At 36.5% G+C, this 12968-nt stretch overlaps 7 protein-coding genes across 7 annotated transcripts; 3 read left to right on the forward strand and 4 right to left on the reverse strand.

Annotated features, from left to right (window-relative positions):
- Nucleotides 1–525: 525 nt before the first annotated feature.
- Nucleotides 526–2052, forward strand: C9374_013521 (uncharacterized protein; the record flags this gene model as incomplete). Its single annotated transcript, XM_044689407.1, has 1 exon — nt 526–2052. One exon carries the CDS (start codon nt 526–528, stop codon nt 2050–2052), a length of 1527 nt encoding a protein of 508 aa, XP_044553930.1.
- A 64-nt stretch (nt 2053–2116) lies between these two features.
- Nucleotides 2117–3415, forward strand: C9374_013522 (uncharacterized protein; the record flags this gene model as incomplete). Its single annotated transcript, XM_044689408.1, has 1 exon — nt 2117–3415. One exon carries the CDS (start codon nt 2117–2119, stop codon nt 3413–3415), a length of 1299 nt encoding a protein of 432 aa, XP_044553931.1.
- Nucleotides 3416–3500: 85 nt separating this feature from the next.
- C9374_013523 (uncharacterized protein) lies at nt 3501–4875 on the reverse strand (the record flags this gene model as incomplete). The annotated part of the gene is made up of 3 exons (XM_044689409.1): nt 3501–3977; nt 4039–4173; nt 4243–4875. 3 exons carry the CDS (start codon nt 4873–4875, stop codon nt 3501–3503), a joined length of 1245 nt encoding a protein of 414 aa, XP_044553932.1.
- Nucleotides 4876–4966: 91 nt separating this feature from the next.
- Nucleotides 4967–7387, reverse strand: C9374_013524 (uncharacterized protein; the record flags this gene model as incomplete). The annotated part of the gene is made up of 1 exon (XM_044689410.1): nt 4967–7387. One exon carries the CDS (start codon nt 7385–7387, stop codon nt 4967–4969), a length of 2421 nt encoding a protein of 806 aa, XP_044553933.1.
- Nucleotides 7388–7616: 229 nt separating this feature from the next.
- On the reverse strand, nt 7617–9549 carry C9374_013525 (uncharacterized protein; the record flags this gene model as incomplete). The annotated part of the gene is made up of 3 exons (XM_044689411.1): nt 7617–8891; nt 9040–9174; nt 9391–9549. 3 exons carry the CDS (start codon nt 9547–9549, stop codon nt 7617–7619), a joined length of 1569 nt encoding a protein of 522 aa, XP_044553934.1.
- Nucleotides 9550–9770: 221 nt separating this feature from the next.
- C9374_013526 (uncharacterized protein) lies at nt 9771–10853 on the reverse strand (the record flags this gene model as incomplete). The annotated part of the gene is made up of 4 exons (XM_044689412.1): nt 9771–10232; nt 10469–10564; nt 10624–10719; nt 10815–10853. 4 exons carry the CDS (start codon nt 10851–10853, stop codon nt 9771–9773), a joined length of 693 nt encoding a protein of 230 aa, XP_044553935.1.
- Nucleotides 10854–11075: 222 nt separating this feature from the next.
- C9374_013527 (uncharacterized protein) lies at nt 11076–12751 on the forward strand (the record flags this gene model as incomplete). Its single annotated transcript, XM_044689413.1, has 3 exons — nt 11076–11622; nt 11742–12456; nt 12526–12751. 3 exons carry the CDS (start codon nt 11076–11078, stop codon nt 12749–12751), a joined length of 1488 nt encoding a protein of 495 aa, XP_044553936.1.
- Between the last annotated feature and the right edge of the window lie 217 nt (nt 12752–12968).

Below are 12968 nucleotides of genomic sequence, written 5' to 3' on the forward strand. Positions count from 1 at the left end.
CGAATTTTTTGTGTGTGAACGAAACCTAGGCCAGTTTTTAGCAACGAACAAGAGTGGATTGAGCGTCCTCACACGCATGTACAATTGTGACCCCATTCGTGATTCATGCGCATTTCCGAGTTGATGGTTGTAGTCTGTTTTCATGATTGCTTTTATTAAACAATTGTTGCAGAACGATCACTGAGAGCTTAGAAAAATTATTGACTCTTCTTGAACATCAGATTTGACAGTATCGTACGGTGAGATGGTCGAGCGGTCTAAGACGACACGTTAAGGTATGATTAATACCGTGTTCCGCAAGGGCGTGGGTTCAAATCCCACTCTCATCAATTTTTTTTTGTTGACGTGAATGTTCGCTGATTTTAGATTTTTTAAAATCCATCGTTGCTGCCTTTTGGTAAAGGTTGGTAGCAGCAACCATAAACTCTGCTGTACAGTACTTGTTCACTATGGATAGCAGTGGTTGTCACAGGTTCAATGTCCCTTCAATCAAAATGTCGAGTTCAAAAACAATAACCAAAAAAAATGTTCAACATGAACCGATTCAATCACTTGACCCTCTTTCCAGTTTTGAAACATTCCAACAACCTCATGCTCTCCGGAATGATAAAGAGGAATACAACAACTCTTTCATACAGCATCACACTGATTTCAAGAGAAGAAAAACGCACAAAACCACACTTTTTCAACAGCGGAGGTGGTATTCGGAACAACTATGAACAGCATTGGAACAGTAATACTCGACAAGGCTTTGATGGAATGGAACGAACATTTTCCAGTGTTCCAGTCATGAACAAAAAAACTGGATATTTAGATCGGAAGGAAAAGAAACATCTCTCTCGCAATGCTAATGCTTCCTTCTCGAGTCATTCAGATAGGAGAAGGAATTCTTCGTACCGTGAAGAATATGATCCATTCAAGCCTAAAGTGAGACCTCAATCCGATACAGCAATTCCTCTCAAACCTGTCCGAAATAAGTACATTACTGATGATATGGATAAGGAATTTACTGATAAAAGTAATGAACAAAAGATTCAAGCTCCAAGCTTCTTTGCAAATCCAAAAGGAACAGAACAAGCTGTGAAAGCCACCAAGGAAAATGTTCAGAAATATATTGAGGAATATAAAAAGTCAAGAGGTCATCATCATCATTCTCATCGTTCTCATCACAAAGAAGAACATGCACAGAAAAAGGCACCTTCTTTCAAGCATGGCCATCAGGATGTTCGTGAGGAAGTTACACCAGTGGACAAGAATATTCGAGCAATGTCCAATTTAGATGCAAAGCTTTCATCTTTTTTGAATGAGGCAACGGTTATGGAGATTGATGAAAATGTGGACATGGAATCATTGGTAGCAACAGATAGACTCAAGCATATTGAAGAGTTACTTGAACAAACAGAAAATGCTGATTTTGACAAAATAACCGCCCCCAAATTGAGTGATGAGGAAAATAGAAGTAGACTTGGTCATCTATACTTTGCAACCATTGCAGAATATATTGAAGAATGTTTACTTGAGAAATTGAAACATCAAGATAAGATGACCGATGAAGAGTATTATCGATATCTCAGTTTAGAGAGGCCGTACATTACGAGCGTGAACATTTCACCAGATTATCGAACTGTGACACTTAATTATAAACTATTGATACGAGAAGAAATTGATGAAATGAACGAACAAGCCTATGAAAGAGATCGCCAAATTCTTGAGAAGGTTTTCCATGAGGAATTTGCGGCACAAGCCCTTAACAAATTCATTCATTACCAACGTGATGTGTTGAATGATTTTGAAATTTCTCAACACATGAAATTGAGCTATAAGGGAACAATGATGTATGTTCCAACTATATTTGACGAAAAACCACTTCCTGCAGAGCCAGGAAAACGAAGACAACACATTAATCCATATGCAGACATGCCTCATTTCACACAACAACCATTTTCTGGGGAGAAACTTTTCGCAAAACTAGAAGAGCTTGGAATTGCTGTGCCAGAAGACGGACCAGTGAATTTCAAAATGCCTCACAAATCTTCAAAGAAGAAGAAGTAAATTATTGCTCCAATTTTTAGAATCATTATGAAACTAAATCTGAAATTAAATAAAAAAATAAAAAATGAGTCCACACGAAAGTACAAAGAAATCGCAATCTTCTTCCTCGTCATCATCATCAGCTTCATCGGGGAAGAAGCCATCTAAATATCATATCAAGAACAAAAGACATCAACAACATCAATCTGCCCGAAGTAATAAGCATTTTATGATTACAGGGCAAATGTCGGGAACCGGCTTTCGTAGAAGAATTGCTACCGTGAATGATGAAGAAGTGGATCAGGAAGAACTTTTGGCCATTCAACAAGAGGAGCAAATGAAAAGATTGAAATATGGAAAGAGACAGCTGTTAGACAACTCATTCAGATTCAAAACCGAAGAGGAAGATGAGGACGAAAAAACTCCACAAGCTGAAGAAAAGAAAATGAAAGCAAAATTACAACATGAATTGAATAGAATGGAAAAGGAAACAATGATGATGATATCAAACAGTGTTACTTTGACTCAGACATTTGGATCTGCAACGTCAAGAGGCTTACTCGAATGGGAAGAAACTGAAAAGGAGGATTATTCAACAACATATGATACAATTATGAGAACCTTGTTTTATTTGGATCAAGCAGAGCTAGCCAAGCAAATTAAAAATCCACAAATTTCGTTGGAAGAACGATTAGATTTGATAGATATTTGTGGACGAACAGAAAGTACATTGCCAACAATGGAGAATAATCATATTCATGAAACATTTGACAATCAATCAACGAAAAAGGATTTTATACCGATTGGACAATTTTTGAGCGGAGCCATTGATGTGACATCAATGGAGAGAAATGACCATGTTCAGTATACTGACGATGATGAAGCCTCTCTCTCAGATGATGACGAAACACAAGAAAAAATACCTTCCTTTGAGAATGTGGACAATATTGAACATGTGGAAGGAGTCACGATTGGTTCTTCAGATGATGTAAATGCATGCAATATTATAGAGATGAAAGAGCAAACACCAATAGACATTTTAGATGAAATTGTTCAAGAATCAGAGAAGCCAAGTGTCACGCAACGGAACAACATGGTATTGAATACATCCACGCCCACAATTAGCTCAACCAAATCTGAACCTGTAAAAATCATTGACACAGCTGATGATGTACTGGATGACCTTCTTTCCCTTTCTCAAAATACTCCATCCAATGTATCTCCTTCAATTACCAACATTTTTACACAGAGTAATAATACTCGCTCAACAACGGTCATTAAGACTGTATCTACTGAAACTCCTAAACCAACAAATCTACCAGTTACACCACCCAAAGAAGAAACCAAAGAATTAGATGAGTGGCTTGATGATTTAATTAATTGAGACAGCATGACTTGAGAAAATGTGCTGTTCATTGCGAATGTCGAATCTCATTGGAATCTCCTTTCACGCACGGTATTAGCTCACCTTAAAGTTCTGTATCTTGTTGAATGAGCAAATAAATTTCTTCTAAACTTTTTCTAATTTCAGTAAATGTTGGTCTTGACAAAGGTTGAGAGGACCATGCACGTTCTACCACACTGAAATACATCAAAATACTTTGTGGTAAATTTCTCAACGACTTTCTCTCACTCAATGGCATGTATTCCTGTATCCATGTCAGCACTTGCTCTTCGGTGCTGAAAGGAATGGTAGGTCTTTTTCCCTGAAGTACCAATTGTGGAATGTTGAAACAATGATTCGAATAATCGCTTGAACTTGTGCCAACACTATTGAGTGGAGAAAGCTTACTAGCATTGGAAACAAAGGGAGTTTCCTCAAAAAACACTTCGTGCAAAATGATTCCAAAACTATACACGTCGAGTTTGGTGTAATAATCGACTCGTTCTTGCTTGCTCATGTTGCTCATGAATTGTTCCGATTGAGGATCCAATAGTTCAGGTGCCTTTTGTTGCAATTGCGAACATGTGTTAACAACAACAAAAATCCAAACACAATGTACCTACCATATAAAACAATGTTCCCAAATTCATGGTAAATGCACTTTGCATGGCAGTGGTTGTATTGGCCACCGTTCGACTAATTCCAAAATCACAAATTTTGGCTTCAAAATGAGAATCCAATAAAATGTTTCCAGGTTTCTTTTACAACAATTAATGTATGAGCATCTCACTCACACATATATATTTGGAAATTAATGTGAAACTTACCAAATCTCTATGAATAACTCTTGGTGTCATTCCATGTAAATATTCCATTCCTTTAGCAGTTCCGATGAGAATAAAAAGTTTTGTTACCAAACTCAGAGGTTCCAATCCTTGTTTGCTTTTTGAAATAATTTTGTCTAAGGATCCTTTCGAAAGAAATTCTGTAACCATATACTTGCTATCAGAAGTCAGACAAATTCCATAAAAAGTCACTATATTGGCATGTCTTAACGAACTCACTAGTGAAACTTCCTTTTCAAATTCTTCATCCATTTCCTCTCGGTCGGATGCTTTTAACAATTTAATGGCAACATCCACCTTGTTCCATAATTTTCCTTTATAGACAACACCAAAACCACCAGCTGCCACTTTCTTTTCAATTTCGATATGTTCAATTGGAATGATAAAGGAAGGTTTTTGTTTCTGTTGATGACGAGAAGGTGAATGATGATGATGATCACTACTTGTTGTACCTAATAATGGTTTGTGGAGAGAAGAATTTTCTGTATGATCATGCATCTCTTCATCCATTCCAAATATGATCCTCTTGTCAATAATCTTTTTTTCAATATTTTTTTCAGCTCTTTCCTTTTCTTGTAATAACTTGAATTTCTTAATAATATAAAAAGCACACATAATGATTGAAATACCAATAATAATGCCTCCAATGAGAAATACAATTCCAACAGGAACCACAATGCCAATTAACAATGCTTGATCAATTTTGTCATTTTTCACACAAATGTAAACAGTTTTGTCCTTGAAAACCTCTCTCTGAAGCAATCATTCCTTGTGGACACGGTATGACATGGACAGAAATCCATGTTGGTAATAGAATGTTTTCAGGTAAAATGGAAATATTTTGTGAAGTTGAAAAATTTTCTGTCGATACTTGTTTCAAGTTGAGAGTGATGATCGATCCATTTAAGGAGAAGTCTAATAAAAATTGATTGGAATTGATTAATTGAAGTGAAAATAGTTGAGTTTCAAGAGGAGTCCATCTATGGAATATATCTGTTGCATGGACAGAAATGGAAATATTTTGTCCTGGATAAACTGTTTTTGGTAAAAGTTCTGTAACTGTAAATTGTTGAATCGTGGAGGCCATATCATTACCAAATATTTTCGCATGATTATTGATAAATTTGACACTCTTAGTCTCGATCAAATCATTAACGTTCTTAATATTTGAAAAATAGAGTGCACCACCTGCATTCAACGCTTGATTGTTTTCAAAAATACTCTCACGAATCAGACATGGATGAATGACATCTGGCATGTTCGGTTGTTGATGGATAAATATGGCTCCACCTCTCAATGCACTATTATTCGAAAAGTAAGCTTTTAAAGATGTACATTTTGGAGAAGATAAATATATAGCTCCTCCACTTCCCATAATTCCCATCGTGTTGGTTTGAATCAACGAATTTGTGAGCACTCGATTATTGTCAAAACGTGAACCTGTCAAACTCAAATCTGCTCGAATTAATCCATCAATAGCCACAGCACCTCCTCGTATTCTTGCTGTATTATTTATGAATGTGTTGTGCTCCAAAATTAACACATAGGCAGCTGTCATGAAAATTGCTCCTCCCACGTCATGACAATAGTTATTTTCAAACATATTTCCAGTAATGTTTGTCATGGACCCTCCAAACACATATTGAGATTTTGACATTCCAAGAGAGCATGATCCTCCTCGTGTGAAGGACCAACCATTTCTGAAAGTATTATTATAAATATGAATATTGGCATGAGAGTGAATGAGTAGATCATTTCCATGTAAACCATAATTCGAGTCAAAATAAGAATGTTTCAAACTAAAAGATATTAAATCTTCTATAGTAATAATATTTAAAGTGCTGGAAACTGTACTTTGAACTCTATTATTAGTAACTTGTAAATTCTCCAATTCGAGTGAAGTGACATCTCGACAATGCAACCACGTGTACTGCAATCCATTGACTCTACAATTCTTAATTTGAACATGATCCAATCTCTCTAATGAAAATAAACCAGCATCGAGCATGATGTATGATAAAAACTGTGAATTGGAAACGAATAATTGAATGACACCTCTCATGTAGAAGGTAAATCGTTGTGCTACATAGATCATTCGATCGATACGAACACTTTCAACATTGGTAATCTTACAAAATAATCCATCGTGGATGACATAATCGATCATTTCAACCTTTTCAGAATTTTCAAAACTAAACGTGGTCATGAGTTGTTTTTGAATGACGTTGGATAACGTAATCGTTTTCATGAACGAACACATGACTAGAGTATTTTCAATGGTTACATTTTGAAAAGTTAAAGAATGTGAAAAGGTCCAAGATTTGAAAGAATCCATTGTGGACATTTGCGAATCAGCTGAGGCACTTCCACACACATCTCGATACACTTGTTGAATACTTTCAACGAATTGAGCAAGAAGAAAGACACTATTGACAATATTGCAATTCGTGAAACGCATCTCAATGGGTGTGCATGAAAAAATGTACAAGGTTTGTGCATTCAAAAAAGAAAAATCCAAAAGTGAAATATCACTTCGATTGAAGGGAAGATCCTTTGAACATTGAACTTGAGGATACATTCCAGTCACATTATTGGGCACGCCCACAAATTTGAATGAATATTCAATGGTGTGTCGAGGAGGTGTCATGAAATCTGCAAAACAAAAATTAAATTCATCATTCATGATATAAAATTGAACAGAGATGTTGGAAGTGAGATTGGAGGGAATGCTCATGGAAATATTTCGTAACTCCAATTGATCATTCAATTGTTGAAATGCTTTTAACAATGAAGGACATGCTTGTGAAGGAGAGCTTCCACAATGTTGTTGTTCATGGATTGGATTGAAAGTGTCCACATAGAACGTAAATGAATATTCATTGTTTTGAAAAGATTCAGTGAAGGACCTTTGATGCACAGGTCTAAATGGAGGAGTTGTTCTTTGGTTATAATTATGGTGGAATGGGATGGAAATAGGGTTGGGAATTAATTTGTTGATGATGTTAGTGTGAAAGTCGTTGTTGTTGATGTTATTATTGTTGATGATCGTGGCATGAGATCCAAGTGGAACAATATTGAACAATAGCCACAAGCTAATCAATAAAATCATGTGTTGTGACAGCAGCATGTTTGGTGTGAATTTTTTAAGAGTTTGGATTTTTGAACTGTTCGCATAAAAAGACAAACTTGGAAATTGTGATATCAATGTTACTGAAACACCAATGCAGGTTTACAGAGAGGAGCTTGTGCTACAATTTCCTCAAAGTTGTTAAGGCCTAGCATCAATGAATCTGAGTTGTTGTTTTTTAAAAATTATAAATTCATTCATGCAGATGTGATAAACCATCACTCATCGTTTAAAGTCCTGATTTTGCTCGTTGATAACTTTCCTTCTTCAAATCTTGCAATGCTTGTCGTTTTTCTTCCATCTTTGCCTTAGATCGTGCAATCAAAAATCCAAAGAAAAAGAAAATGACACTAAATGCCAATATCGACCACAAGAAAAGAATACTAATCTTGAGTCCGTTTTTCTTTCCAATATAATCTGCAAACCAACCCATTGCATAGGGTGAAGGGAAGTCGCCAATGGCATGAATGACGAAAATTTGGAAGCTCATACTGTAATTTCTAAGGTTTGTTGACACCACTGACAAAAAGGCAACATTTACAGGACTTGTAATGCTAAAAATGAAAAACTCGGCCATAAACAGCAAAATAAAATAGACAGCAATAATGTCCGTCGAAAAGGCACCAAACCCAATCAAGAGTGCAATAAAAATAAAGATTGCACACAACATTAATCCTCTAGCACTTCCAGCCATTCCCTTACTTCCTCCAATTTTGTCCAACACAATACCTCCAGTAATAGAGCCCACAATTCCTGTAACAACACTCACAGCAGAGAAGGCCAAGCTTGCTGCATACATTGGGATGTGGAGAGTTTTAGAAACAAGAGTGGGACCCCAAAATGCAAGAGCACCAATCACAAAGGTATACATGGTATAGCCCATCAATGCAAACATGTAAACTGGATTCTTAACTAGATGATAAATAGCTTGGAATAAATGGTAGTGTCTATCTTCCTCTGGTGCGTTTCCATCAGCAGCTTGACTCGTCACATCGGTTTCGCTCAGCACTGCAACACTGGCTTGACTCTCAGAATTTTCAAGACTGCTGACTTGAGAGCTACTTTCCTCTCTCTTTTCCAAAAGTGAATTATTCTCACCTAAAATACGTTCACTTTCTTCTCGTTCAATTCTGTCTTTTCTGTATTGATCTGATGGAGGGATCATCAAGAGAAGAAGGGCGAAGGGAACAATTGCAATTCCCTCTCCAATGAATACAACGGTCCAATCCAAGAAGGAAGCAATAAGACTGCTCACACCATACCCTAATGCAACACCAACAGGCATGGCCAAATAGAAAATACCCATATAGATCGTTCTGTATTTGGCTGGAGCTACATCGTCAAGTAAGGTCGGAGCGACTGGTGCGTAGGCAGCTTCACCGACACCAACCAAGCAACGACATGCAGCCAATAAAAAGAATCCAGTTTTATCACTGATAATTCCTGTGAATCCACACAAGATTGTTAAACATGCCCATATTACTAGTCCAATAAACATGACAAACTGTGAATTATTACAATGTAGTAGTGTCATGATATCGTTATACATAGGTCAATAAATAATTGCATTCAATATTGAAAAAGTGAGACGGGTCAATAGTATGAATGCATTCATGAAACATGTCTCGCTTTGAATAATATATGAAAATTACCTTTAGAGGAATTTTAACAGCTAACTGTGCAAAAATTGGACCAAATATCATATATCCCACCATAAAAGCCGATCCGAGTCCACCCTGCTCACTTTTAGACAGGTCCCACTTCTTTTCTAATTTATCAAGAATACCCTGTATGTTAGAATATTCAAAATAGTTCAATTTTGAAGTGATAAAAATCGTTATCGTTCATTTGAAAAACATGGTTCGATTCCGATCAAGTTTGATGACATAAAATAACATCCAACAAATCACGTGAATAGTCCATACATCGTTTCATTCAATGATTTATACCACACCCATTATCGTCATCAGGATGAATCAACATCATTATGAAAATCAACCTACAGAAACTACTCCTCTATCAAAATAAATAAATAAATTCAAAATGACCAAGTAGCCGAGCAACACCTTGGGTCCGAATACTCTTCTTCCAAATCTATTGTATCGGTCCACAAATCGGGAGAGAGCCTCTTTGACCCGTAGCAACGATTGTGGGAGTTGCATTTTTTATGATTGGAGTCTGGCCACGACGGAGCTTGAATTTGGAACGAAAGTTGAATTGAATTGAGGTAACCATGATCCAAGACGAAGATCAATTTTAGGACCACCCTCGACAAAGGCTTTTTTTGTTGTCAGGCTCATGAGATAGTGTTTGGTGATCTTTCCTTAATGCAAGCTCAATGAAAGAACAAGACAAAATCGCCCAATGTTTATAAATTGTAGATTTAGAGGGATCTCAAAACAGAGTTTTGCTTTTCGTCAGTAATGATCTTACCGAGTTCTGTGACATATGACTTGTCAATACTGTCTTCACCAACGTCAGCTCTCCATCCACCAAGATCAGATGGCAAGTAATCTTGACTGAAGGCAACTCTGGTCTTGAGTGGAGCAAGAGTTCCGACAGCAGCCATCTTCATCTTGAAAAGGTGAGTAGTATATTTGGCTGGCAATGGTTCTGCCATGGTCAATTTTCCGTAAGCAATTTGGAAATGAGCATTGTACAACTTGGCGTATTCCCTGACAATGGTTTCAAAGATGGTTTCTTGACCTCTTTGATAAACAGTTGCCAACAAGTCAGATCCAACCTCAGGAGCAACTCCAGATTGTTTCAAAAACTGAGTGAAAGCCTCAGTAGTTGCAGTGAGTGGTGTACCTTGTTTCTTGAAGAAAGCCAAAACTTCTTCCAACTATTCACACCATAGGGTTTGTTGTTTTGAATGTTTGTGTGTAATAATCATCATCAATGTGAATCGTTGCATCATTGGTGCATTCAAAAGACGGTGTCAATTATGTTAGTTTTGAAGGTCCAAGTGTTGTTAGGAATGTTGATTGGATGTTGTTGTTAATATTTTCGGTTATCATGAATATGATGACAAAGAAATAATGACATGAATAAATGATGAATCCCAAGCAAGAAACATACGCTCAACTTGATGTATCCGAGTTGGTTGGTATTGAAACCATGTCTGAACAATTGTTGGGCATATTCACCTCCAAATCCTTCAGTAATCACTGGATACTATAGTGAGAGTATAACGTTTAGAAATGATGATGATGAAATATACAAGTTGTACATACTTTGTTCAATTCCTTGGTGAATTTATCGTTTTCATTGAAAGCATCGGTAAAGTAGTTGGCTCTTTGATTAGCCAAAATAGATAATCTTGAATTGTTCTATTGTTGTTGAACAAGTCATAAATTGGACCATCGATGATGATGTTTTAGATTTCATCATGTTAGCTAAATTAATATCTTCAAAAGATGCTCACCTTTGATGATCGGAAGAGGGACTTGCTGGCTCTCAACATTTTTTTTAAATTTGTCAAACTTTACAATACAAGGCTTTCTCAGAGTCTTCTTTTCTTGAAGAAATTATTAAATTCATCAGAATAATTCATCAGAATGCCTTGCTTGTTTGCCTGCTCTACATCTTTCGTCCTTGTACTGCCTTGTCAGGTGATGACAGAAATAATGGAAAGAGTTGTTGTTGCATTGAAAGAAAAAATAATCGACTTGTGGATAAAAAACATATGGAATCCATTCAACACATTGCAGTATTCATTTCGGATCATGGTCTTGGGCATCTCACCAGATTAGCTCCAACCATCAATGAATTATCTAGAAAATTTCCCAATGCCCAATTCCATATTATCACCAATGTCAACAAATTTTTCATTTCCGAGAGGTTGCAAGAAGTACCACGAGAACAAATTCGTTTATTGAATATCAAAATATCAGTTGGACTCATTGAGGAAGAGAATACAGTATCGACATGTCCTTTTAAAACAATTGAAAAGTGGAAACAGCATTGGGATCAACATTACAAGTGTTTGTATGGAGATGGAGATGACATTCAAACACCAATCACTGCAATGAAACAACAAGGGAATGATGTTGGAAATACAAATACTACTTCTCGTAACTCTTCAATGGTTTTTACGATTGAAGAATTTTTACAACCTTTTCAAATTCAATTAGTGGTGTGGGACGTTCCTGATATTGCACCAGTCATTGCCAAACGATTGAATGAAAAATATTCAAGAGAAGGAGGAAAAAGTAAATGGCCTGTTTCAGTAGGTATGTCATTGAGTGGATAGTATAATGATATGGAAAACTTAGACGACACGTTGTCTTTTATATTTTACCATTATTCATGAATTACTATTCATGGGTCAATTACAATATGTAATTTTCAGGAATTTCGAATTGGTGTTGGGAATGGATTTATGAGCATTGTATGGACCATTTCCCACAGGACATACCTAAAGATAGGATAGTAGGCCATATTCATCAAAATCCAGTGACTTTTCAAGAACTAGAGCAGCAACAGCAATTTATGGTAAAACAATCTAGATTACTGTACAGTACTTTGGGGAAAACAGATTTATTTATTCAATTACCTTACCCAACAGAAGAATTACCTTTCAACAGAGATGTCACTGTTGTAAAACCTCTCGACAATAGTTGGCCCATTACAGAAACCATCAAAAAAGCCAAATTTACCAAAGATCAAATGAAACAGTGGATATTCTCGAAATCTAGACTGGCATCAAACAAAACGATGGATTTGTCACATATTAAGATAATGATGTTTTCATTTGGAGGTCTTAGCTTTCCATCCTCAACACTCATTCAAGAAAAAGAGCCCACGTGGGAGATTCCAAACGATTGGTTAATCGTGGTCATGTGTAGTTCCAAAATTGAAGGAGAAGCACTTCCAGCCAACGTTGTGAATTTAACATTCTTAGATTTGGGAAATGAGTGCATTGATTTTGCACGTGATTTATTACTTGCTGTGGATGTGCTTGTTGGTAAAACATCTTATGGAACCGTTACAGAAACGCTCTTTCATCAAATTCCAACCATGTATTTGGAGCGATATGGCATGATTGAGCACGGGTTTACAGAGAGGTAGGTGTAATGTGGTTGAGAATTGATTGTTAACGGTATCATTTGGACATTTTATGGTATTCACTAAAGGGCTCTCATTGACAACCTTGGAAAAGGGTGTACCTGTAAAGTAGAAGGGGATGAAGTGGTCAACGCTCTCCCATCTCTGTTCCTTAAGGCCTCACATTTAATTGAAAGCAAAAAGCGTACGAGTTTAGAATCCAATGATCAATGCCCTCGTAGAGTGGATCTTGATTTTAATGGTGGACAAAAAGCAGCTGAAATGATTTGCTCATTCTTGTTGGACAATGTGTAACAAAATTCGAAGAACCAGACGCAATTTGTGTGAAACGTGATCGAATTTCGAACCGTTACGCAAATTTTTGCGCCAAAAATATTATGATTTTCAAAACAATTACAAAAAAATCATCAAATAATTTTCTTCTGGACCCTGGACGATTTCCAACGTGTACACCACCAGGTCAATACAGTCGTCCGTTAATCACCACTCTCATTCTGTTCTTTGATTTCCA

This window comes from Naegleria lovaniensis, assembly GCF_003324165.1.
Source record: "Naegleria lovaniensis strain ATCC 30569 chromosome Unknown tig006, whole genome shotgun sequence".
Taxonomy (NCBI): Eukaryota; Heterolobosea; class Eutetramitea; order Acrasida; family Naegleriidae; genus Naegleria; species Naegleria lovaniensis.